This window comes from Passer domesticus, chromosome 2, assembly GCF_036417665.1.
Source record: "Passer domesticus isolate bPasDom1 chromosome 2, bPasDom1.hap1, whole genome shotgun sequence".
Classification (NCBI taxonomy): domain Eukaryota; kingdom Metazoa; phylum Chordata; class Aves; order Passeriformes; family Passeridae; genus Passer; species Passer domesticus.
This window is the reverse complement of record NC_087475.1, coordinates 15,932,285-15,960,231: the sequence shown is the minus strand read 5'-3', so window position 1 is coordinate 15,960,231 and position 27,947 is coordinate 15,932,285. Positions and strand designations below refer to the sequence as shown.

Here is a 27,947-nt window from a genome sequence, read left to right as displayed (position 1 = left end):
AAACAAATTTGAAATACCTTTTCTGTTACGCCTTGCATAGTGAATTTCAGAGCCTCAGAAGAGTATGAATCTGTCTTTTTTGTCGCAAAATGTATAAATACACAAAAAATTCAAAGCAGTTGTTTCGAAGATTCAAGAACAGGAAGCACCTCTGCTACAACTTTGTAGAGAAAGTCCCTTGAAAAAAAAGTAACTGCGTATGTACTTCATGTACATCATTGCTACCTCCCCTTTCCTCTTTCTGTCTCACATCTGTCTTCAGACAACTCCTCTTCAATGGTCTCCTAATTTGCATCTATTCCAAGCAATTTGAAAACGCTTTTACTACAGGCAACTCCAAGTCTTTTCACAACCTATTTCACATTCCCTTGAAAAATACGGGGGATTTATTTCTTGAGTAACACTTCAAATGAATGTCTTTTCATAAACATTCCAATATATTGCATTTCTCTAATTTTTCCATTTCTGAATTCTACTTATTTTCTTCAAAACTTGACTTCCAGAATCCATGCAGAAATGTTGACAGAAACCATTCAGTACTCTTTACAGTGTTAATTCCATGATTTCATTTCAGCCCAAACATTCAATTTTTTGAAAACCCCAACAGTTTCTTTAGAACATCATGATGAATTTATTCAACAGAAAATAAAATCACAGGGAGGAAAAGCTCTTCTCCATAAGAAATTATTTCTACCTCTTGAAGGTGGAATGCAAAGTACCTCAAGAATTTAATTGTAGTTTTTTTAACCTTTGAAAAACTTTCTCGACTACTCTTAGAACCAATTTTGATAAGAAATAGGAATCTGGAGTATCATTCAAGTCCATTACTTGTCCATAGCATCCCTTTTTGCCAGCTTCTATATTACTTTGTTGACACACACTTTGCCAATGGGGCATGAACTGACTGCATCCACTTGTTAAAAAATTTCCATAATTAAGAGAAAGTTCAAAATTACTTATAATCTTACTGGCCAGAGTAATTATGCTCAACAAGCTTTCTAATGGGACTGCTGTTTTGACTATAGCTCTACATCTAGGAGATTTACACAAGGAAAAGAAGAAAAATGAAGGTTTTCACTCAGGAGATTCATAAACTAACTCTAAGTAAGTGTGTATCTTCTACTCCATCTTACCTAGTTTAGAAAGAAAATGTTTGGCTACAAAAAACATCTTTGACTTTAAATTCTTCCTCATCCTCAGCTTGAACACAATGTGGTTTTTACTTGTTTAGAAAACAGCCCTGGATGTTGATAAAAAAAAAGGCAGGAAGGAAAGAGTAGGGAGTGGTACTTCATGAGAAGACAAAATCTAAACCATTTACTGTTGTTTTAGAACTTTCTATTAAGAAAAAGCTATTTATATTTCAATTATGTGACAGGATGTCACAGTTCAAAGTAATTTTGGAAAAAAAGAGGCCTTAAAATTAGGTACTAATAGGGTCAATTTACAAATCTTTAGATTATTATATTCCCATAACAGACATTCATAGGCTGATTTGTTTAGACCACTAAATCCAACACCTCCTAAAATCAGCAGCAAATTTAAAATATCAGCCAGAAAAAAGCCTAGAGGAAGTCTGCATTTGTCCCACAGTTCACTTCACCAGAGTTGAAGCAGAAAAATATTACCAATACACAATGAATACCAAAACAGTTTCTTTCCCCTATCTCAAAATGTGTACTTTCAGAGATAAGAAAAAAACAGATTATTCATTGCTCACCACTGTGCCCTTTCATGTCATTGAGGCCCTGTCTTACTCCTCATTTTTGCTGCCTGACACAGACACACACAGAGCTGCTCCTTCTTCTTGCCAATGACAAGAGCAAGGATCAGGGTGTGTGCTGACCCCCAGGGAAACACCCGAGGCTCCCTGTCCACTCCCACACCCCCGGCTATGGGCTGGCTAAACCCACAGCCAGCCACGTCCCCCAGTCACCTGGACATATGCAGCACTGTGGAAGCAAAATGAAATGACTTCATTATGTCCATATGTCTAAACACACAACAGGCTTACACAGTTAGAAGAACTTTAAAAAAAAAAAAAAGACACTTATACCCTTAGAAACACCAAAGTACCAAAGCTCCTCAGAAGCTGTACTAAAATATTAGCATAAAATCTATGTACATTATTGTAGTTCTTGGTCTCTTTTCCATAGTGGACAGCCAGGTTTATGGAGACTTATAGAAATTAACAGCATAGGTCTTCAATGACAAATCAAGGAGGCCCAGAGGTACTAATAGTTGGCTTCATACGTGCAGACATATGTGTGCAAACACAGATGCCCAGCAAAAATTATGATTTCTTTCCAAACCTCTGAATTGTTGTCCTAAAACAAGGATTACTGCAAATTATTTGGTATATTAAGTGAATACAAATTAATCGTTTTTTAAAAGGTTTTTATAGGGCACTGTATGGCAAAATCTAATTATTCTCAACTAGTTTAGCCAGGAATAAATATTCACCCCAAAAAAACTTCTATAAAACCTAAGAAAACATTAGGGAAAAGCAGAATCTGTTACAGAAAAGACAAAATATTTAAAATGCAATGGTCTATAAGTTCTAGAATGAGCAGCTTGTTCTCAGACTATGAAGTCAAGAATTTTCACGGAACACCACAGATATGCAGGGGTAGCTTATTTTATTTTCAGCTTGTCTTTGCAAAGAAAATAATTTTTTCTTTGTAACATTGTCTCAATAAAACATTGCATTATATATATGCAATTTATGTGTATACATAATACATGTGTATTTGCAATATATTATGGTTTTGGATATAAGAGATATTATTATATAAAGGCTGATATTTAGCCTGAACAGCACAGTACATAAAACTTATACACACAACACAAGAACAGTTCCACTTTGTACTCACTCTTACAAAGTTGTCAGGGAACAAACCTCTTCTGCCTTTGAGCTGTCCTTCCCACCAGCCTCCATCATCTTTCTTGATATTGGTGATTATGTCACCTACAGTGATTGTCAGCTCATCATCGTGTTGAGCTTTGTAGTCAAACTCCACTATCGCCTCCACTAAAAGAGAAACACACATATGCACAATTATTGACTACATTTAAGTTTTCCTGCCTTTCAAAGGCATAACAAAACACCAATGCAATCATATATTTTCAGTGAAAGTAATATATTCAGTTTAACCAAGACAGTACAACAAAGAGGCAACGTTGGTGTTGGTTGTAATGTTCTGTGGGTAACTGCTACAAGAGAGGCCAAAGTGAAGAAACACACAAGAAAGCTCATCATGGTTAAGGCAACATGCATTTTTCTTTATTTTTTAAAGGAAATCAATTTGTGATTCTTCAGCAATATTAATTCTGGCAGCATTACAAAGTTTATTTTTATTTCTTGGACAAAGTTTTACCTTTTGTTCACAGGGCTTTCAAAGCATTTTATTTTATATGGAAATAAATACGCAAAGGTTCTCAAATTCATAAGCATCCCAAGCCACTGCAACTACCTTGCTAAATACATCACTATCAACGTAAAATATACTTAACAAGAATTTTTTTCCTCATTATGATTTTCACTGTTTTTTACATAGAAATGCAAAGCTTTGCTGCATGAACATGCAGCAGGGTTTCATCAAAGAGAGATTTACTTTCACTTGTGATTAGGCATCAAAGAATTAAGATAAAATACTTCTGCTGCTCTGAATGTCTATTATCAGAGTTATAAGCATTATAAATTTGCTACTATTACATGGTATGTCTGTCTTTTCCCAAGAAGTCACCTCATCTTTTGAAACCATACACACAAGGAAGTCTCTTTAGAGAATTAAGGAAGTAATAAAGACAGAAAAATTCCCTCAGAGAATCAAAAATAATACACCTGGGGTACTCAACATGGAAGCCATAGTTATATTTAGTGGTTCATCAAACATTTACTGGCCAGATTGGCGAGGTCTGGGACAGCCATATCTGTAAACTTTATTCCTGTTTGCTTCAGTGGAAAAGCACATTTAGCACTTTGACCATTGAAACAGCAAAGTGAGAACTAGTAACAGGCATCTGCTTTCTGCACAAATGACTGTGCCATGAAACCCTGCAAGCTCTAGCCTGCAAACAGGCAATACCAGCTCACAAAGCAAAGCAAACCATTACACCACAGGCAGCAAAAAGGTTCTGCCTGAATAACAAACCCTGCATACTAAACTGAATTAAGTTGACAGGAAAGCAGAGTTACTTCTTTCCACCCCCAAAATGTCACACAGTCACAATGCTGAATATCTCCATCCCTCCTCCAGAGCCAGCAAGTCATAGCTAAAGCAGTGTTCTGACTTTTGGATACATACCAGCCACAAGTTTATGGCTTATAATATTCCTCTATTACTTCATCTGTGAAGTCAAATACCATTGTAAAACCAGTTTACAAGAGGCCTGCTAAACTACATAATGAACAGCAGAAGAGAAAGACTGGCACCACACATTGTAAGCTGACAGGAAAACAGAACATGAAAAATTTATCAGTGAAACTTAGCTGAAAAATCAGAGTCATTCAGGCTGAGAGGACTTCACATCTCTAGTTCAGCTTTCTGTTCAAAGCAGGACCAGCTGTGAGGTCAAACCAGGTTATTCAGGGCTTTGCCCACAGAGGCAGGTAGGGCATGCAGTGGAATCTGCTCCATGGCTTGACTGGGAAAAAGGTTTTCTTTCTACAGTCTGTTGGACCCTTTCTTGTATCAGTTTTCACTCACTGGTCTTGTTGCCCCACCATCCACTGCAGGTCAATTACTGCATCTTCTTGATAACCTACTTGTAAATTTTGTAAGGCTGCTATTAGGACTTCCCAAATTCTCTTCTCCAAGCTGGAGAATTAGAGGTCTTCTAGATTCAGGTCCCTTCACTCTTAAACACATGAACTGTTCCACCAATTTGGTAGAAATCAGATATGAGGAGAGTGCACTCCACTGCCTTCTCCAGTATTTGATAAAGACGTTAGACTGAAGAAGTTTCAGGACAGCCCCTGGTGGTACTTAACTTATTATCAGCTTGCACGTGCAGTATAAATCACTAACCACCACCTAAATCACAGTTTTTGAGCTTGGAAGGTACCTCTGTAGACCAATCCCCTTATTCAATGCAGAAACAGCTAAAGCACAGATTGCTCAGGGCCTTATGCAGCCAAGTTTTGAGTATCTCAAAGGATGGAAATTCCAGTGTTTGATCACCCTTAAGATTAAAAATGCTTTCAGACACATCAATAAGATCAGCCTGAGCCTTCTCTTCTCCAGACTGAACAGTCCCATCTCTTTCAGACTCTCCCCACATGTCACAGGCTCCTTCATGGCCCTGCACAGGACTCACTCCACTCTCTCCATCTCTCTCTTGCACCTGAGAACCCACAACTGGACACACAACTCCAAAGGTGCCTCACCAGCAAGGAGAAGGGGAGAAGCATCCTCCTGCTCACTGCACTCTGCCTAAAGCAGCCCGGGGAGCCAGCAGCTGCCCCTGCCACAAGCACACGCTGCTGCCTCATGCTCTGCTTCATGTCCACCAGGATCCCTGGGCCCTGCTCCACAAAGCTGCTTCCACACACCAGGCACAGCCTCTCCTCCTGCCTGGGGTTATTCCCCTCCAGCTGCAGCACTTGCCATTTCCCTCTGCTCATGAGCATCCTCCCAGCCCCTTTCTCCAGCCTCTTGAGGCCTCTACACCTGGCAGCACAACCCTCTGGGGACTCAAACACTCGCCGGTTTTGCAGCACCTTGCTCAGGCTCCTCTCTGCCCTGTCCTCCTGCTCACTGGTGCACACACGGAGCAGCATCAGCCCCATTTCCCACCCCTGAGGCACCACTGCCAGGAACCAGCCTGCAGCTGGAGCTCCTGCTGCCCTTTGGGTCTGGCATTTCACACAGGTTTTCCCACTCCCCTCTACTGCACCTCATCAGTTTGGCAAGTTATGGCAAACGGTGACAAAAGCTTTGCTGGAGACAACACAAACAACATTCACTCCACCAAGTCAGTGATCTTATGGTAAAGACTAACAGATTGTTCAGACAACACTTCCCTTTCACAAATCCACACTGACTACTCCCAACTGGCTTCTTGTCCTTCATATGTTCGGAAATGGCCCCAGGATTATTTCTTCCATCATCTTCCAATGGTTCACATGGGGCTGACCAGCCTGTAGTTTTCAGAAAAAACAAAAGAGGCTTCTTGCTCTTCCTGAAAGCAGGAGGCACATTCTTCTCATTCTTCTGGTTTTAACGAACCTCTCCTAATCACAGTGACTTTTTGAAGACCATCAAGAGGGATCTCCCAATATCAGTTAGCTCCCTCAGGACATACCACACCAGAGCCATGGCTTTGTACGTGACCAGTTTGTTTAAATATTCCCCAACTTCATTCTCTTCCACTGAGGGAAGGTTTACCTTGCCCTGGACTCTTCTACTGGTTTCAGAGTCCTGAACAGGCCAAAGTCCTTCCTCTTCAAGTCCAGGGTTGCAACCCTGCTTTCTGCCTATCCCCTCCTCCTCTCTGGATCCTGAACTTTATCATCTCCCGGTCCGTGCCACCAGGGCTGCCCTCAGCCTTCAGAGCCCAAACAGTTCATTGTTTGCAGCTATGAGATCCAGTAGACAACACACTCCAGAAACCTTCTGAACTGCTCACACCCAACCCAGCACATAAACAAGCTCCACTATCCCTCCAGCAGATATCAGGGTGATTGAATATGAGCTATCCTATTGTATCTTCACAATCCCAATGAAATCATAACTCTGAAACTGCATGCAGACATGTAATTCCTCTTCTTTGCTTTCCATGCTGTCTGCATGAGAACACAGACATTTCAGAGAGGCAACCAGCTGTGCTGATTTCCCAGAAAGAGTAGCAGAGTTTTCCTTGTAATGCTGAAAAGCACTTCCTTGTTTATATGGGTATGCTTGGGAAAGGCCCCCATCAGTCCTGATTTTTTTGATTACAAGGTCTCCATTGTTTGTAACACATTTTGTTTGCCAACCTGGTCGACCAATTGCTCATAAGATAGTTAGCAGAGATGCTTTTGCCTTAGTCAGGTGAATCCCATCTTTTCCAAGCAATTCTTAAAAAGACCCTCATGATCACAAAACCAGAATTCTGTTGCTGACACCAACTATGCAACCAGCTTAGGGGGGTAAGCTTAGGATGGAGGATCTCTCCACTCATCCTAATGCACTTTGCTCTCACCCAAAGGATCAAGGAGAATCCACCCAGGCTCCCACACTCTTGGTCATCACCCCAGAACCATACAGTCATAGCTGATAATTTCAGATCCCTTCAGGTGTTATCATTGAAACCTTCATGGGAGAGCAGCAGGAGCAGTAGTGTGAAGCCAGACAAGCTTTGGCAGTCTCACCACAGTGCTCCAGATCCTGGCAGGCAACAAGCCTCTCTAGAGGACAGGTCAGCAGATGGGAATCTCCAACACTCGCAGCAGGGAATTTCCCTTCTGTTACCACTTCCCACTTTCTCCTGGTGCTTCTGCATGGCTCAGATTTACCAGCTTGGGTGCTTCACTGGACTGAGCACCCAGACCCCCATCACCTACAAAATCATTGAATCTGTTCTTTAATTGCAGATCTTGAGGTGGAGCAGGAGCCTTCCTCCTGGCATCAGAAGTTTTAAACTTTAGGTTTTCAGGCTTGCCATTCTGGGAGTCTCTAAACCCACCCCAAGAGGCACAGACTCCATCTGCCATTCATTCAGGAAAGTTGTGGGTTTGGGCTCTTGAAACCTCAGGGATCTGAAGATCTGGAAATCCCAACCCTCTGAGTTCAGCCAACCAACAAATTTTTACACATATTTCTAATATATGAACTACAGTCCCTAAGTTAGCATCAATATTATCCATATATATGTGTGTGTGTATGTAAAAAACAATATATACACACATATACACACACATATATATACACACATATACATACATACAGTTTACCCCAGACCAACCAATGCATTTGGATCAGAAGTTACATTTCCACAATAGCTCTCCAAAGACTACTGCAAAGACTACTGGATTTTAGCAGTGGCAGCAAGGTACACACATCAATGAAAATTTTTATCTCCACAGAACACAACAGGACTGTGGCTCAGAGAAGGCAAAATTAGGCTATTCAGCAGGGTATTTCCAGTTTGGTTGAACCCCAGGAAAGATCTTTTGAAAGCAAGGTCCTGTATCTTCATTTTTAAGCAGCCTACTAGGATGTATTTGCTTTCAGGACTCAAAGCTTTTTGTGTGTGTGAAGTCATCTCTCCTCCCTACTTAGGAAGCTTTAAAATCCTATTCTGATTTTGCAATGAGTGCAATTACATACTGCCTTGCTCTTCCTAAGCAGCTAGGAGGTGGGCAGAGAGCTGTAAGGGGGAGATGACAATGCAGCAGGGATTCAGGCTGGCTCCAACTACTGATTCTTCAAACACTCCTCAACATTCAGACTGCAGCAAGACATAATGAAGGAAGAAGAACAACTCTCCCACTCTGTCAGTCCCATATTTTTCAAGAGTTCTAGGATCTGTTGCTGTTCTTGCAGCTTTCCCTTAAGAATGCTGCAAAAATGACATGATTAATGACAGTTTTCTTATTAATTATGTTCTCCCTCTTAAGCTGGGGCACCAAAAGGTGGAATGAGGCTGTTGACCTGACTCTACAGTGGCTTGGGTAGGCTGGAGGCACTGGAGCTAACTCCCTGAAGTTTGCACTAATTCACATACAGACAGCAGCTGTTCAATCACTTTTGTTTTACAGAAAGTTTGTTTAAACAAACAGAAAACCCCAACCCTTCACTGTTCAGGCTTTTCTCTGTCTATAAAAGTTTCCACTTATTAAAAAACACATATAAATATTTTTAAAAGCTGCCTCCTCTCAGAGAATTTGATTACTGTAACATAAGTGTGTGTAAGCAGTCAGAGACATATGAGTCACCAAAGTAAGACCACACAATCAAGATGTTTATAAACTCTTCAAAGGAAACCAAAAGTGCAGTTTGGAAAGAGAAATAAGAGTACACCTAACAAATGCGCAGAATTGTGACAAACTGATGGGAAGTTACTTCTGAGATCACTCAAAATTCTCATTTATCACAGCACTGAAGTTTGAAGAGCACATGACAGCCAAAAGTGCTCTACAATTTATAGGTTCTTGCAGTTTTTAAATCAAACTCATTTTCTAAAGCATACTAAATCACAGCACCTCCTCAAACTGTGCTTTGAAAAATTCATTCTGCCAGCCAGTCAAACTTAATATTTTTTGGTTTTTTTGAGGTGAAACTTAGTCTTCATGGAAGCTGGATTGATATTAGAGATAACACTGATCCAGGTTGGTTACAAAAAAGCAGATCAGAGTTGTGCTTCACATCTGTAAGTGCAACATACCTGATTCCTGAAGTGCTGTGCTAGATTTCTCCTCAGGAACTGAACTAAAACTGTGTCCCAGTTTGCACAATGATTCATGATGTGAGAAAACACTCCATGGACAGTGAGCCCATATTAGTGTTATTTGTTAACCAGCAAAGGTTGGTCTTATGCCCAGCTCTGCCAAGGTAAACAGATTGTTGTATTAACAGCCAAAACTCAAATCCATTTTAAGCCAAGAGAAAAATAAAATGGCAAAACTGGGACAGGCAGATCTGGTTTCTCTTTTAGAGAAATTTTCTTCAAATTATTGTACCTCATGATGCCTGAAAGTCAAACCTGCCCCAGCCAGCAACCTCTAGCTACTCTTTCTGTTAGAAAAAGGCATTTTGTACATTAGGAATGAAATCCAATATCAAAAGCTATTCAAGTTATTTTGATCTACAAGGAGAACATTTATTCTCATGCCAATAAAATCAGCTATTCCTAGTCTTATATTAGCATCAATCCAAATTGTAACATAAAAACTCATGAAATAGAATCAAAGCTAGTTATTAAGAGCACTGCTGGAGACTGGCACAGTACAACTCATTACTGCAATGTCAGGGACAAAGATTTTTTTAATTTAATGCTTAGTGGTTTGGATTTAAAATACACAATTTGAATTGCTAATGATATGAAGCAGACATTGAAATGCAACCTAACAGTTGTATGTTTAAAAAGCACATCTAGAAAAAAACCTGTTGATTGAAAGTTTAACTGGTCCTACCATTGATTCATTCCACAAATTAGTCTTGCACATACAGGTGAAATTATTTTGTTGATAATTATGAATATTTTTCTTACTGTTTAGTTTGTTGCCTTGCCACATTTTAAATTACAAGTAAAATCTAATCTCTTAAACTGACCTAGTCAGAATTTTTTTAATAATGCTACCAATACTTGAAGACAGAAATGTCTTCTGTTTATTTTATTTTCAGTTATTGTACAGTGCCTTTCCAAGCAAGAAATTATAAAGAAAAGAAACAGAGATTTGCTAATGTGCAACAAAAACTATGTTCTTAAATCAGTTTCTTGTGACATCTGAAGTGTGTAGGCACAATGGAAACGTTATTAACCTCTTTGGCACTATTCCACCCAAGTAACAGCATCCATATGGCAGCACCACCTTCTGCAGCAGTCTGGTTTCACACCCAAATGTAGACATTAAAGTGAGTAAATCCAGTTAGACATGGCAGTCAAGGAGTTAAGAGCTGTAAGTTTTATGTTTTTGCATTTCTAAGTCACTCAGCTCCATGTGAGGGATAAACACTCTTGTTGCATTGGCTTACCCAAAAAAAAACCAGAACAGAAATGAGACAGACTACCTGCAAATATTCTGCATTCAAGCTTTCAGTTAAAGCTCAAATGACATTTCCTCAGAAGAGAGGGCATCACACTTTTGCATGAAGATAATATCTTATAACAGGTTAAAAATCTGACCATTGAATCACGTCTGCCTCAATTTCACAGACAAGATCTTTTTCAAATGTGCTGTTTTATCTAAGACACGTGGGTACAAACTGGTGAGCCTAGCACACTTTCAGAGCTTAGGGGCGTACTTTAAAAAAACTCACTTTTTTTTTGCTATATGACAGGTTGCAATAAAACTTAGTGAAATATTAGGACCCACCAGGAGAGTAAAAAATCAATACCTTTTATTAGACCAAACAGCAAGGGAGGGAGGAAGGAAGGGAAGGAAGGAAGGGAAGGAAGGGAAGGAAGGAAGGGAAGGAAGGGAAGGAAGGGAAGGAAGGGAAGGAAGGGAAGGAAGGGAAGGAAGGGAAGGAAGGGAAGGAAGGGAAGGAAGGGAAGGAAGGGAAGGAAGGGAAGGAAGGGAAGGAAGGAAGGAAGGAAGGAAGGAAGGAAGGAAGGAAGGAAGGAAGGAAGGAAGGAAGGAAGGAAGGAAGGAAGGAAACCCGGGGGAAAAAAAAGCCCACAACAAAAAAACCCCAACCAAACCCCAAACTGCATTACATTCAATAATGCTGGTTTCCTAAACAAGACCTGGAGGGCCAGAAGGTCTGAAGATCAATTATGACCTACAAGGCCACTGTTTTCTTCACTCTAAGAAGACTGAGCAGCTGGCAGGCCAATCACATGAAGGATGCTGTGGTATAAATGGGATTGAGAGAAGAGAAGGAAAACAGATTCATACTAAGTCTGATGTGGTTCTTCTACCAAAGAACAAAATAATCTATAGTTTATAAAGACTCAACTCTCTCAATGTCATTACACTTTATATTATGAGATGAAGGAATGAGTCACTGAACAGGCCTTGGAGTCATCATTCTACCAAAATATGGGAATGCCTCATAAAAAATTGGTTAAATACGAATATACCTCTAACTTTATACCTTAAATGTAAATTACAACTAGGATTTTTAAGAAAGCTTGAGCTGTTAGTTTTGTAGCATGTCTGTGGCACAAAAAAATAACTTCAGCATTTTGTTTCTACTTGATTGCAAGCAAGATCCATAATTTCCTTGAAAAATTAATTCCAAACTTTGCCCCATTTTTAACATTTTTCTTTTGTAACTCTATCAGGAATAACACTTCCTGCTAAAATAATTTGTAAGGATTTCATTTCATGAAAAAGAAAAGCTGTAGGGGAAGGAAAAATCAATATCAGAAGGAAAAGCAGTACTATTTAATCTTCAAGATGTTAAATCTGTGCTACATGATAAACAGTAACTCCTCCACTTAGACAACAGCCTTCAGTTTACATTACATTTTCTTATTTCCCCTTTGCAAACAATGGGGGGGAGCTAAAGGTCATAATCCTAGAATAGCACCTTCACTGCATCACTCCTCAAAGGGCAGAGCAGCCACAGAAGGGGCCACCTAAATCAGATTGCCCAGGGTCCTTTTCTTGTTACAAATGCTCAGCCAGTCTGCACCTGGGGATACCACAGGCAGCCACAGCGCTCGCACAGATGGGAGCACTTGAGGGGAAGCTCTGGGGTGTGAATTCACAGTCACACACAGGCACAGGATCAGAGGAGCTGTCAGAGGAGCCCAACCAAGCCCTAATCTGGAGGACAGTGAACACCTGGCCTGGCACTGTCCTGATGTGACTCTTCTCTGGGCAGCAGCAGAGCTGAAGCCACTCCAGCTGACAGAACACCTGAGCTGTCCTCCAAGAAAAGAAGAGAGCTAGTTTTCTGTTTTTCAAAGAGGTATGCTTGGTTCCAGTTTTTAAAACAAACAAACACACAGGTTTTTGAGTGGAAATCACCCAGTAGGACAAGAAATACTTTATATTCCAACTAAGCCACTTGGTATGACCACAGTCCATTGGAAAAATCTCACAGTCAGGTAAAGAACAACAGCAAGTCAGTGTGTTTGTGTTTTTGTGTTTATATGGGGCCTTTTTACTTAAAATACACATCTCATAGCAAGATGTCACCACAACTTCAGGTAAGTATTTCTAAGAAACACTATGAATTTTATTTCTTTTTCAGCCTATCATAGTAGTTGCATGCAAGTGAATTTATAGTGTCACACTATAAATCTCCGATACAAACTTTTCATGCAATATGCCAAAGCACATCTGAGCACCAGAAACCATGCACGTGTAACTGTGGAGTAAGCAAGGAAAGATCACTGTGGTAGTTCTAGGTGGCAGCAGTTACATCTGTATTCCCCCTTAATGTCACTTTGGATCCAGCAATACATGTTGCATAGATACTCTTTGGCATTCATGTGGCTGTCAGTCAGAGGAAGCACTTCTATTCCATGAATTAATTGATCTTTTCCTGCGGGCAAAATGGTCCTTCTGCCTTGGACAACAAACTACTCAAATCACATTTTTGCTACTGAAAGAGATTAATTTTACTGTAATCCATTGGTTCTATCAAGCAGAGTGCCTCTCGACTACAGCAGATGTTCCCACTGACACAGCATGCACAAACAAACCTACTTTAAATTCACATTGTCAAGTTTGCAGACAACGTGCATTGTGTTAACCTGTAACTAAAGAAATATAGTATTTTTCAGAGGCAAAATTGTCTTGAGAGCCATTCACCTTTGGAATTGCTCTTCCCCTCAGAAACTAATGCACACAAGGACCCATTCAGAAGAAGTGGAAGGCATTAAATTCAGAGGAAAACATTTCACATCATCATCTTAACATGAGTTCCTGCTTTCTCCAATATCCATAAAAACAATTCAAAGTTCTGAAGAGTGTAAATTATTATACCCACTGCTCAGAAAAACAGAAAAGGAGAAGAGCACTTAAGGTATAAAAAGACAAATAAGTCCCATTTGACAAACTATATATTCATACAAAATTGTTAGTAATGCTGCTCTACACTTGCAGTTTCTAAATCTCATTCTCAGATGACTGAGAGGATATAGGAAGGATATGAGTTACTTCTTCAGGACCAAAAGGAGAAAAATGACAGCTAAATACAGAACTATTTATAAAACTACCACTTGGCTAAATTTATGAGAACTGCTACCAAATTAATCTATCACCATATAAAGTAAACAGGATAGAAAAGCTGATGCCATGAAAGTAAGTGTTGTGTTAAATTACTCAGAAGTACTAGCCCAGTATTCTCGTGCCAAAGTTGCTTTCATAACACTTATAGATGCCAATGGATGGTACTGAGGCAGAAAGACAAATTAATAAAAAATCAAAAAGACAAGGAATAACCATCTTTTCAGAGGCGATGTGGCATCATTTAACCCTCAGGAAGATGAGCAGAGATTGTGATCAACAAATGATTCCCAGTCTTCATATTGTGCAATGCATGGCATTTGTTAAAACTCTGAGCTTCTAAACCAGCAACATCCACCTCGTCTCATTAACATCAGATGAGAAGCATGAATGTAATTACGAATATGATCTCAGAGGAGCTTGGAGGATTTCACTAGATGCCTAAGCTGTTACTATCACCACACGTCTTTGCCAAAAGTAGCAACCCTTTTGCACAGGAGGAGGATGGGGAGAATACAACATACTCCTCTGCATCTTAGCCACATTTGCTGGAAGTGCTCACAAAAATGGTGTTACATTAAGTAACCAGACTGAAAAGTGGTGCACAGATACATCCTGTTGAGGTATTCTTGCTTTTGGAAGTGGCAATTTCTGCAAGAAGAGACTGCTGGCAGCAGTAGCCTGATATAGCCAAAATCCTCAGACTATGCTACAGTCTGAGTCTTTTGCTGTGTGATGCCAGCTGCAGACACACACAGTGTCTTATAACAATTTCAAAGTTGTGTTGTTTTCCCTCAGTTTAATGGAATTCTATCATTTTTAAGACAGCAGATGCAAAATATTTACCCCAGCAGCAACTTTTCTGATTCCACCTGTCAAATGCTAGGACTACAAACCAGTGCTGTTTTAACTGCTGCATTTTACACTGTCACAAAGACGTGCGCTGTACAACAGCGAGAAGCTGGGCTGGATGGAGAGAAGAAATAATCTGCTTTTTTCTTTATAACCTCTTATGTAAATCCAAGCATTTCAAGCTACAGAACTTCACATTCAGAGGAAGGTCAGGCCCAGCATGGAATGTCTCAGCAGTTTCATAATTTATAAGTGAAATTAAAGGGCACAACTACTGTGCTTTCATAGGGAATGGACTATTGGGCATTACAGGAGCTGTATCTTCTGTGTGTGTGTACTGGGGCTCAAAGACCCAAGTACAAGAGCTCAGATGATGGGAAATCTGCATTTCATCACTATGGTTCAATACAACATTTACATACCAGCACCAAGCCATCTCCATTAAACCTCTACACCACTGAAAGAAAAGCCACCTAGGGTGTCAAAAACACCAAACTTCCTCAATTATGGGAGCACCAATGGAAGGTAGGGTGGGAATATTTGGAGAAAGGACACGTGGTTAAAAGAACACCTTTAAAACCTATCAATATAATATTTTCTTGATTAATAAAGAAATCTCATCAAACTGCTGCTCATGATCTTAGCATCTTCTAATATCAGGTTCTTTTATTCTCTTTCAAACTGTGGTAAGAACAATAGGACTGGAAAAAAATGCTGCTTTAGAAATTACTGCATATATGAATTCACAAGTTCCAGACAATCCTTGGGCAAATAAACTTCACTATTATATCAGATAACATGTGTCAGCTTCTGTGCATCAAAAAAACTTTCAAATTCCAATTTTAGATTTCAGGATGCAATTCTAGAGTAATAAGTTTTGATGGTATCTTTAATGCTCTGTTTTCTCAGCTTAAATCAGTTTCTGCAAGTAATGTTTTTTGGATGTCACAATAAATGGAATTCACAAACTTGCTTTTTTTTTTATGAACAAAAATCCACATCAGAGGCATTAGCTGGTATGTTTTGTTTTAATGGTGTTTTTCAAAATGCCATGTGTCCATCGTAGGCCTGGGCAATGAGGCACTTGCATTAACATTTTTTAGTTTTATTTTCTCTTTGAGAAATTCCCTTGATTTTGAACAAGGCAGAGCCTTTCAGAAAGCAGAGATTATGCTGCAAGTAGAAGACACAGCTCTTTGAACAGGTATCTCTGGTAGCAGGTTAAAAGTCTCAAGAAGTCTCCTCCAACTGAAAAAATGCTCTCTTCCTTCCAAGTGATCCCCTTTAACTCTTATGATGGGAACAAACCTCCAAAAGGGAGACACTACACAGAGCTCCTCCTCAGAAGAACAATCCTGAAAGCAAAACCTGATGCAAGCCAAAGAAGTACATCTGAAAGCTTATCCCTGGCTTTCATTGTGAGCCAGAACAGCTTGTGACCTGATGATAGCCTTGTTCCAAAAGGGAGCCTGAGCCACCCTGGGCTGGCTGAATGGGAATGCTCAGCCGAGCTGCACACAGAGTGAAAGCACAAACAACAGTCAGCATTTACACAGAAGAACCCATTGCTGCACTGAGGATGGGGGAAAAGGGGGAGAAAGCAGCAGGATGGGGCTTTGTGGAACCCAAGGAAACAAACAGAGGCAATAAACCCTATTGTTTTACAAGCAGATATTCTTCTGACAACATCCTCCTCCCATCCACCCCCAGTAACCAACACTGGTATTGTCTGGAACAGAACAAAGTGTGTGGCCAAGGAAGTAACAACAGGAGAGATTCTCCTCAAGACAAGGAGAACTTCCTCAGGTGCTGGCACAGAATCTCTCTAAGCATCCAGGAGGCAACAGGCAGGTTGAACCATGCAACCAAGAGAACCAGAGAGGACAGGAATGAGGTGGTCACTGAATGTTTTCTACCTTGAGCTCTTCTTCCAAGGCTAAGGAGAAAGCTCTACTTTTCCATCTAAGAAAAAGTTTCCTGGACTCTATCCCCATAAAGAATCTTCTAATGACTTTCCCTGATTTCAAGTGGTACAAGCTCTTAGAGTTAAGGAAATCAGAAGTGAGAACTAATTGTAGATTTCAGAGGGTCTGGAGAGGCAAAGAGGGTTTATTACATTCAATTTCTCTGCCTACAAGGCTGCATTTACATCAGCTCCTTGGTTTTGGTCTAAGAGAGACACTGACAGACTTGAACAGACAGGAACTGAAATTCTACTTAAAATAGTAACATCCTGCTTTAAAGTTCTCCAAATTAAAAAAAAAAAATTAAAAAAACCCCCACAACATTGGAATTTCAGTATTTGGCTTTGCCAACTTCCACAATCTGTTTTACTCCATACACCATAGGCACCACTCTTCCATCAGAAAATACAAAAAAATATGTCTGTCAAAACACAATATGCAACACACACCTCAGCATTATTCCAGGGTACCAATTTCAACTCTGAAAAAACTTTGCAGATTAAAGCAATAGTCCCTAAAAGACAGTCAATCCCTTTCCTTCCTGACATCATATTTATGGGATTCCAGCCAAAGGTTTCTTCTGTCCCTAATTTCAAATAAAATGCATAAAGGATCACCTACAATTGTGCTGTATTGCACCAGATTGCCTTCAGAGTTCTGTATATCTTTGCATCTTAATTTAGGGAATTTTGAGACTCTTTAAGTGAAATAGATAAGAAAGCTTTCTAACAAGGGAAGCAATACATTTGAAAGACAGGTCAAAGAAGGAAAGATGAATTTGAAGGAAATGCATATGAAAAGATGGGATGACAGACCATCAGGTATGTGAACAGACAAAAAAAAACCCAAAAAAATCAAACAAGGCTGAAGAGCATCTTTCCTGAAAAACAGTTGAGAAACTGTAATGTAGATTTATTTAAGAAACTAAAAAAAAAACCACCCTGACAATCAAACACCACCACAACACATGAACCCAAAGCAGCAAAACAACACAACTTACAAAGGGAAAGAAGCATGCATGTACTTCTGTACTTCTGTAAGTGATGAGAAGAGGTGCAACTGCTTTCTGACAGAATGAGGTGAAGGAATGAGAAACACACAGGAACAAACAAGAATGTTTTCTCCACAACTGTGAACAAACTATCAAATACACTGCAGAGGAATACATATTAATAGATGTCTCATGACTCCAGAGCCAGTGCAGACAATTTTGAATTGTCAGAAGATAGTTCATCATGAACTAGAAGGTATCTTATCTTAATCTTCCACAAACCACAGTCAGATAATTGAGATGTCAGCTAATCAAAAGCACTATTTATAGGTGCTTCATACACAGAAATCATAGCCTTTAAAATAAGAAGCACGGTTAATGCAAATCAAAGTGAGCAATTCTGAAGGGCGGCATGAGCTGACAGAACAAAGACCATTCAAACTGACCTCAGTGGTCAAAAGAAAACTGACAAGTGTATTTCTGCTATTTTCAAATGAAGCTGAATAAAGGTATTTGATGAATGAAACGATCAGCAGATACAAGGGGCTTTTGTATTAAGTTTCAAAGAAAATAAAGATTTTTCCCATTTTAAAAGAGATTACTGGATGGAGGAGGAAACAGCAGCTGTCCAGGAAGATGAACATTAAAAACAATTATAACCAAAGATAACAGCAACAGCAGCAGGAAGATTTCTCTCCCAGTTGAAAGGTTGTTTCTTGCAACAGAAAGAGCTGATCTTACTTGTACAAATTAGCTGGCTGTTCAAGGATAAATCTCTTTTCATCACACATTTAGTCAAGCAAGGAAGAAGTCAGAGAAGGATTTTGCTTATTAAGCAAACCTCCCATCAATAAAATAGCAGTTAACTAGCCTGGATTAACTAGACACACAAATCCTTGATTAACCACATGCTACCTCCATGATGTTGGAGCAGTTCTATGCAGATAGATAAACTTGACCCTCTGTGGTCTACCAGACTTACAGAGGAAGAAGCAGCAAAGAAAGAAGTAACTGAGGAGCTGGTCAAATCTACAAACTAACTTGTTACAAGGCAACAAAATCCACAAAATACTCAGTTTTTTGTCACCTGGAAAATTAACTTTGTTGTTCAAGTCACTAACAAAAACAGCTACAAAGAACACATTTCCCACATGAAGGATACAGCAATTACCAATGAATCAAGATTAAAAGTAATCTCGTATCAGACTGAGATTAACAACTCAACTAGTGACATGATCAACTCAATTCAGCAAATGGTTTAGAACCTTAAAATGAGATTAAATTTAAATGTTACCATTTGCATTAAACAAATGCAACAAAAGCACAGAAGTGTATCAAACTTGAAATCTACTACTTGAAGAGGTTTAACTGTTTCTCTTCAATATCAATTTTGAAGTCTGAACAAAATCTAGATACCAAGACTGCATAGTGATTAACCTTTTCTTTCCCAGATGCAATCTAAAAATACAGATATAAAAAAATAAAAGCTTGTAAGCTTTCGAGCCAGTGTTCTCCACAACTGTTGGGACCTTGATGTTTCTCTGAACAAAAATTAAAATAAAATAATAAGGTGTAGCACATGCCATCAAAAATCTTTTATATAATGAGGATTTATAAATTTGTAGACACTTTTTTTTACTCTCCTGGAACTAATTTAATTTTTCATGTTATTAAAGAGTGAAGTTACAAGCATTCTTGCTACCATGGTGAGATTTTGTATTCCCTGCTAGCAGGACTGGAAGCACTGCTGCTCACTCTCAGGTGTTCAGGAATTCCCACTGGCACAAACTGCTGGATTGTGCATTCAAGGAAAGGCTCTCAAACTCAGCCTTTACTGGAAGGCTTTCACTCTCTGCACTCATTTCTCCATCCCTTCCTTTCACCCAGCCATTTAAAGTCTGATGGGAACAAAGTCAGGTTCCTCTAGGGTTAGAATTTTTTTTTTTTTTTAGTTGTTTGAGGTATTCTGGCTGCCTTATGGAAGATTTTGACGGTTTCTGTAATGTGATCATTTAAGCAGAAAAGTTGGATAGTTGAATTCAATGAAAATGGCAGTTCTGCAGTTTCAATGAACTGGGATATTTCATGGGAAATTAAGGTGATCTTGTCTAGAGTGAAATGTTTTGATAGGATATTTTTCCATAAAGCTGTGGATGACAATAAAGAAGTGTTCATAAGAAACTAATAACAAAAAAGAAAAGTACTGCAGTAGTCAATCTTCATCCACTTTTAAATACTGTTTATAAAGAAGCATCACCACTCTTCCAAAGCAAGCTGCTAATCCTTACATTTGGAAACACAAGGCCAAAGCTAAAACACATTTTATAAGTGGGCCAAATTTAACAGCAAAGAAATTTTTTACACCTTGCCATAACAAAACCTCTAAATAAAGGCATCTTTTTCTGGGCACAGTTTGGAATCTGGTGTGCCCTTTGACAGTAGGAAATAGAGGAGCACTAACAGCTCAATAAGAGCTCAGTGAGACCTCACTGAAAGAACAGCAGGAATGAGAAAAACACTGAAAAATTAAGCTGAGGTCTTGCTGCCTGCCAGTTTTATATCTGTCACAAGGACAGAAAATTTTCAATGCTGCACAAGCCTATCAGGAAAAAAAAATCAACTCTGCCAAGTTACCAGAGTATGAAAAATTGTTTTTTGCCAGTGGTGAGGATGAATCAGCAAGCACAGACAGAGAACATACTTAACTTAAACCTGACATGAAAGTTCTCAAAGAATGGCTTAACAATTGGCTCAAAAATGAAAAATTCTTTATATGTACACTTATATTCTGATACTGCTGCTACCTTTAATAAAAACCTTTATAAATCCAGCTCACGGGGAAAGACAGGGCTACATACAAAGAGGGCCAGGCTGACACAAGCAGTCCATACAGCACCAGCAGTTGCACTGACCTCCAAGAACTTCTTCCCACAAAACCAACCTAAAACAAGCAAGAGAACGCTCTGAAGTGACTTTTGTGTGTATTTGTTTTGAGACCAATATGCTGCTTTTTAAGGTAACAAGCAAGTTCCTAGAAATTACAAGTAGAGAACACAACTTGTTGTGAATATTCCTATTTTGCAGGGGTGGTTTTTTTGTTGGCTTGTTTTAGGTGAGTTGCGTTTTTAAATGTAAGTCACAAATTCATTAATACAAATTACCTGTGGGCCATAAACCACTTAATTTTTAAATACAATCAGTGTGACCACTGAAAGCTAATTAAATATTGATAGATCATTTTGAATGCTTTGGGCGGGGAGGAACCTTTAAAGATCTAGATCTAGTCTAATTGGGCCTTGACTTGCAACACATGCAATGAATCTATATTGACAGTTCCAAAAAAGCATTAGTTCCCCAGGGAGCTGTGCACCAATGCTGACTTTGATCTTCAAATAAAAGAATAGACTTACACTGGTTTTGGTGTGAGCGGGTTTCAATTGTCAGAAGTGATTTAGCTGCACAGTATGAAAGACGGAAAACGAGGGAAAGAAGAACTTTTTCCTTCTGTACAATACTTCTAATGAAATTCAAAGGCAGAGTTCAAAAGACATCTCTTTATACTCACACACTACAGATTAATCAGAAGTTATATTAGAAGTTATATCAGAAGGGATATTTTTCTTGTATAAATGCTTAGTTTTCTATAATACATTATCTTTGTTGCTAAAGAGATTTTTTTTTTCAGCACAGACATAATTTCTGATCCACAACTCCACACAATTCTTCATACTAAATCAGAAGCACAAATTCTCAGCAACACTCCTACTGTAATACAAACTGCTGTAAGACTGGGAACAAAGACATCCTTTCCCCTTTCACTGCCTGTCCTCCAGGACGCTCCATTCTCTAAGGCAAAGTTGTGTTAGGAACAAAGCATAGCCAAGACCTTGCAAGAGTCATCTCATCATGCAGCTTTTATGTGGATTTACCACTGCATTCTCAAGAGTTGCTTTCTACTGATGCTTCTCAGTTATCAATAATAAAAAGTAGGGGAAAGACAAATTCATTTGATAATACAATCCACGACTACTGAACTGCAATATTTGCATATTCTCTCACACACAGGGACTTTGAGCTTTTATTGTGTTTCCTCTCAGTGTGGAGCAGACTGTCAGCAATTACTTTTACATTAGCTGAATTACTGAATCTTGATATTCACCTCCTCTATCATTCCCCTCCCCCTAATATATTCTTTCATCATTCCTCAGTGTACAGAATGTAGATATGGCCTGCAGCTACTTCCTGCCTTTGCATCAAGGGAAAACATCCGCTCCCTGGTCCAGGATTTTAAAAACCACACAGATAGGAACCATACAAAATCCATCATCTTTTTTTATAAGCTTGCTCTGTACCAGCAGGATCAGAGCAAAACAACAGATACCATCTCTGCAGCTGTTTTCGCTCCTTTGATCTCATCGGGGCTAACCTGCTTGCAGCACGTCAGCCAGTGACCTCTAACACATCAGACCTGAAATTTCAGCTGCTCATTTCACATTTCCAAGCTCTCCTTTTTCTCCTGCTAACACATGCAACCCTTCCCTATAAGCAGGGAAGGAGTCACTGCATTAACTACAAGGCCAACACTGATCTCCTATACAAACCTGATATACCACCAGTGCTCTTAAAACACCCTCTAACATCCAGTGGACAACAATTACAAAATAAACAATCTTAATGACATCAGAGATAAATTGTATATATTGTATATAATAGTAGATTGTATTGATAAATTGTATCTATTACATTAGTAGCAGTTTAAAGGAAAATATGTATGCACTCAGCATTCATATCAAAACAAAACTGCTTTTCAACAGTGTTTTATTACATTACATTGTTATTGTTACATGCTCATTACATTGCTTCCTTAAACCCAGGCAGTCAAAAAACCCCTTTTCTAGCAGCTCTATTGTAATTTTCTACATATGAATCTTTGATTAGCACAAAAACAAGCAGCAATTCTGTTCTTTTAAGAAACCATCTATTTTAAGTATTATGTTCTTTATCACACTTCCTGAGTTAAAAGCAACAATTGATTTAAAAAACCAACTCTAATGGAGAATCTGAGGAAGGAAGAGTTACTGCAAAGGAGCAAGCAGAAGACATGCCATAATCATAAATTATATTTAGAATCTTTTACATATACATACATATTTACATATTTTATATTTCTTTATTTCCAACCCCATTGGAAATAAAGAAATATCCATTATAGAAGGCAACTCTGACAACCTTTTATGACAGGAATGTCATTATCTCTTGATTTCTAGGAAAATAAAACTTCACACCAGCTATTTTTAAAGATCATAAGCCATTCACAGGCTGTATAATGCTACCAAACCACTGGACATCTGATCCTGAACAGCTCCAATGTAGCTGCCTTCTTGTAGAAACAAATCTACCAAGGACCACAAAATAATTAAAATCAGTAACACCTCCTATGAGGAGAATAAAGACTTTTTACAAGTTGGGAAGGATTTTTACAGGATTTTTTTCCTATAAAGCCACTTTACAGTTACTTAAAACCTTATTTTAAAAAATAAATCCAAGTGAAAAAAGTCCTGCTAATCATCCTTCTTATTGCTTTTCCTTATTCAGCTGAAACTGTTCAACTGCCTTCAAGGATGACTAGAACATCAAATACTATTTCTATTTTAAAAATCTTACAGCTATTTTACTTAAAGGCTCCAATGTCTCCACCATTTTGGAAAGGCAACCACAAGCACACATACCATCTTCTGTGTACAACTTCTGCTAAGCTCAGGCCTCAAAAACTCATCATTTTAGATGGGAGAGCAGGGTTGCTGGAGCTCCCCAGCTGCACTCCCCAGGGCTCCTGCTGCAGTGAGCACTCTCCAGGTGTCACCACAGGGCCCAGCAGAAGTTTAGGTGGGGCACAGCCCTGGTGCTGGAGGTCAGCCTGGCCCCACACGCAGGAAATGTGCTCAGAGCACTCCCTCTGTTGATGCTGAGATAAGAGAGGAAGGCAGAGGAAGCAGCAAGTCTGAAACATATAAAGAGTAACAGGGGAGGGGGAAAGTTGAGGGCAGGGGATAGAAAAGAATTTAGAAAATGAAAAAAAAAGGTAAAAACAGAAAAAGGGATTGCAACTAGTACAGAATAATCACACTCTCACTAGACTGAATTCTTTTGATTGCATTAGCTCTTGGTGTAATATTCCTTCGGTGTGTACAAAGTAGCTGCAATATTCCACAGCAAAGCACTTTTCTCAACCAGTCATGTAAAACCATGCAGACAACAGCTGTCTGCCATGGAGGTAATCTAGCTGGTTCAAAGGGCACAAGACTCTCTGGATCCAAACTCCCAGCTGTGGTGGCAGCAGAGGTGATCGATGTGATTTCACATAAACAAAAGCAGCGCTTCCTCTCTTTCCCCTTCCAAACAGCAAAGCTTTAACAATACCTTGGAAAACATTCAGATGAAAAAATATTGATGAAGACAGTGTTGAAGCATTGTGATGAAGTTTCAGCTGCACAGCTTCATTGCAAGGTTATTATACAGGACCCACACCTCATTTAATGCACTCAACTGGCCGTGCTTTGAATGTGAGCAAAGACTGCAGAGCAGAAGAAAGGATTTTCCTTCATTTACTGCAGAAGTTGGGAAGTGTGTCTCGACTGACAGAAGGAGCTGCACAGCTGCTTCGTGATGATGGCAGTTAAACACTGCTCTCTAGAATCACACTTCTAATCTTGCATTTTCTAAATTTGATAAGCAGTACATTCCAAACCAGGTTTCCCCACATCCACTTTGTTTTCTGCACCTTCAGCTTCAGGAGGACAGCCTGAAACGTGGACACCCCATGCTCTTGCAGTTGAGACTGAGTTCCCTGACCACACTGAGTTCCCTGTCCATCTAAGTAGTTTCAAAACAAAACCAGAACAAAAAACAACAACAAACAAACAACCCTCTTCCACACACAAGTCCCCACAAAACACCATATCTTAATTCTCAGACATTTAGGGAGAGGGGCCAAGCTTGTTTCACTGTGTTCATGATTACCTTCAAGATCTCTGCCTTATCCCCCCTTTTTATGTTGTAGAGAACTAACACCATTATTTCACTCAACTCTCCTGAGAAGTCCATTCCAAGTGCAAATTAATTAACTTTAATGTACTCTGCCTATAATGTCATAGAAGAGCTCATAAAACACCAATTACATGAGGTATTCCTTGTGAGGCTTGGGTTGTGTGCTGTAAAGAAGCACTGAATCTCAATATACAGGTATGTATGACATACACACATGCACAAGGTTAAAACACTCTCCAGTGCCACTGAGAAAATATAAATGGTTAATATAAGAAGGCTTACAAGTAATCTAAAAAAAATATATATTAGGAATCCTGAGTAGGATTAGTACACAAATTCCTAGTAGGAACAGTACACAAAGAATTCACCCATTCTCTTCTGCATCTGAGGTACCTTACAAAAATGCTATGTTAAAAATGTGTTTAATAAAACTGCTTTCATTTGATATCTCCTATAAAGATTTTACTTTCATACTATGTATATCTTCACCTCCTTGCACAATTTTTCTATTTGTTTGCAAACGATGAGAATCACTTATCATTTAAAGATATTAACAAATATTAAATCATATCCACCTTCCCTCCACTCGCATTTTGCAAAGCAAAGTATGACTGAATCATGATGATTTGGGAAAGTCATCATCCAAATGAGCTTTAAAGAAGCCAGATGTGTAGGATCACTGCCCAAGAGAGGGATGGGTGGGTAAAAAGAAAAAAGATGGCCTTTACTACCAAGTTACTGTATTAAAAACCTTCCTAGAGCTCTATCAGCGCAAATTACTTTGTCGGTTCTTTATTGCTTTACTAAATGAAACCATGAAGGCTAATATTTGGACTATGGAGCAAATTGAAATCAGAAAAGCCTTATTATATCACAATACAAAGTTAGTAAGAAATTAATGCATTGGAAGAGGATAAGAAACCAAAAATATTTTGTTAAAAAAACCTATTTCCTATGACAAGCCCTACTGAGTACAGATTCTGCTCCATTCAGCAGTTACAAACCCTACCTCTCAATACAACTACGTTTACAATCTTATCTGTTGTGACAGAAGTTGGGAGCTGTGTCAGCGAGCAGGCAGGCCAGCCCCAGCAGAGCTCCTGCGCTGCCCCCACTGACTGTGGGATGCCGGCCCGCCGGATCGATAGGGCCCAACGAGCTGCACAGGGCTGAGCCATCTCAGCCCCAACGGGAGAGCTAACTCCAAGTCCACAGCAAAAAGCTTGAGCTTAATCTGGTAACACACAGGTAGAGCAGCTGCGCATCGCTCCCACAGCACCCCGCAAAGTAATCTCTCAAAGAACAAAGGGACGATTTATTTCCTACTATACTCCCAACATCACGGTACTACAACAGGTGAAACTGTGTAAAATGTCCTCCCACATCACGCATTATATTCAGTGGTTTCGGCGATGCTGCTCTCAGGTTTCCCCACAGTCCGACCGCATTTCCGCCGCCGGGAGCGAAGCGGGCAGCGGGGCCTGGGGACACCGAGAGCCGCTGTTTCGGAGCGCCGCTCGCTGCCGTCTCCAGACGCCGGCCGGTGTGTGCACCAAGGCTGCCCACCGACAGCTGCCGCTTCTTTTGTTCCCGCCTATCCGTCCTTCTCCGCCGGGCACCGCGCTGGGCAGAGCGAGCCGCACTCCAGCGATGCCCCGGGCGCATCGCTCAGCCCGCGCCTGGCACCGCCGCTGCCGCCGCCTCGCCCGCACAATGGGACAATTCATCGCCATCGTCCCGCCCTGCCCCCCGCACAGGTAACGGGCGCTGCCCAGCCCGGGCCGGGCAGGCAGGCGCAGCCTCCTCCCGAAGTCCGCGGGTGACACCTCACGGGCAGCGGCAGCCGGAGCGCGGCCGCCCCCGGGGCTCGGCTCCAGCGACCCCGCGCCGCGGCCCCGGCGGCCGCCGCCGCCCGGCGGGGCAGCGAGGGGCGGTGCGGGCAGGGACGGGCAGCGCAGCCCTCAGCAGAACCTGCGCGCCCGGCCCGGTACCACCACACCCCGGAGTGCCCGGGGAGGGCCGTGCCCGGCGCGAAGGCGGCGAGGCCGGGCAGCCGATGCTCGGCAGGGTTCGTGACCGCGGCAGCCCCGCTCGGGAGCACCCACAGCGGCAGCCCCGAGGGGCACCCGGCCGGCGCCCCGCCGCCGCCAACACCGACCTCTCCGCCTGTCACATGAAAATAATTATTGCCTCGGCCGGGGGAGGGGAGGAGAAGTTAAAAGCCGTGAGGCGGAGGAGCGGAGGCCGGTGGCGGCCACCTCCCTCCCGCCGCCCACAGCGGCACACGCACCCCACAGGCAAGCGGGAGCCCCGGCTGGCCCCCGGCACCGCCACCTCGGCGGCCTGAACTCACCCATTTATGTCGAGCTGGGCTTCGCCTGGCAGCGACAACAGGCTGAAAGTTTGGGGCGGGTGGTCACGGCGAGGAAGGGGGCGAGGGACCGCCCGAGCCGCCCTGCGCCGCGCGGAGCGGAGGCGCTGACAGAGCCGCTCCCTCCTCCGGCGGCAGCCGCGCTCAGCACCCGCCGCAGCCGGGCTGCATCCTGCGTCCTGCGCCGCCGCTCCCTCGGCGTGTGTGAGAAAAAGGAAATATACAGAAATCAGGCGAGAGAAGGGGCTCAGCCTTCAGCTCCTGCAGCCACCTGGGTCCCCGCTGCCGCCGGGAAAAGCAGCCCAGGGCGAAAGCGCCCGGAGGAGCCTGTGCCGCCGAGCCGCGGGCGGGGCGGGCGGTGAGCGCGGCGGGGCGCGGGGCGGGAGCGGCTGGGGCTCCCAAGCGCGGGCAGCGAGCGCCGCGGCTGCCGCTGCTGCTGCCGGGGCGAGCGGCGGCTCCGGCTCCGCGCTGCGGGAAGTGTCGCGAGACTGCGCCAGAGCCGCTGCGCCGCCTCGGGCCGGCGGGAGAGGAGGGCGGGGAGGGCGGCAGGAAGCGGAGCCGCGCCGCGGTCCCGGCGGGGGCAGGGGCGGCGGGGAGCGGAGCCGCGGCCGGAGCGGGGTGGCTCCCTCCCTCCCGGGGCAGGACTCCTCGGGCACAGGGAGGGGACGGGGCGCGTCCTCGCTGGGCGAGGATGGAGAGCGCTCCCGGGCGGCGGGACAGGCACCTATGCGCGCATTGCTGCCCCGCACCTGCCCCGGCCCCGCACGGCCCCAGGCAGCCGAGCCCGGCCCTGCCCCGCCCCCGGGAGATGCCCCTGCGCTCTGCCCGGCCCACCTCACCCGCACGCACCGCCACAGGTTTGGGTATAGGAGCGGGGAAGAAGGAAAGGAG

At 41.7% G+C, this 27,947-nt stretch overlaps 1 protein-coding gene across 5 annotated transcripts in view; it reads right to left on the bottom strand.

Moving 5' to 3' along the window:
• SH3KBP1 (SH3 domain containing kinase binding protein 1) overlaps window positions 1-27,545 on the bottom strand; it is a 210,901-nt gene extending 183,356 nt beyond the window's left edge. The window contains exons 1-2 of one of the 5 annotated variants that reach the window (XR_010355536.1): window positions 27,039-27,545; window positions 2,874-3,031 (exon numbers count right to left, since the gene is read on the bottom strand). Coding sequence is in view for 4 of the 5 variants with exons in the window: in XM_064407523.1 (XP_064263593.1) it covers window positions 2,874-3,031; window positions 27,039-27,042 (162 nt within the window). In the remaining variant the exon portion in view is untranslated. Of the gene's footprint in view, window positions 1-17; window positions 46-2,873; window positions 3,032-27,038 lie in introns of those variants that run through there. The other 4 variants (XM_064407525.1, XM_064407523.1, XM_064407524.1 and 1 more) reach the window with 4 other exon arrangements.
• Window positions 27,546-27,947: the final 402 nt, after the last annotated feature.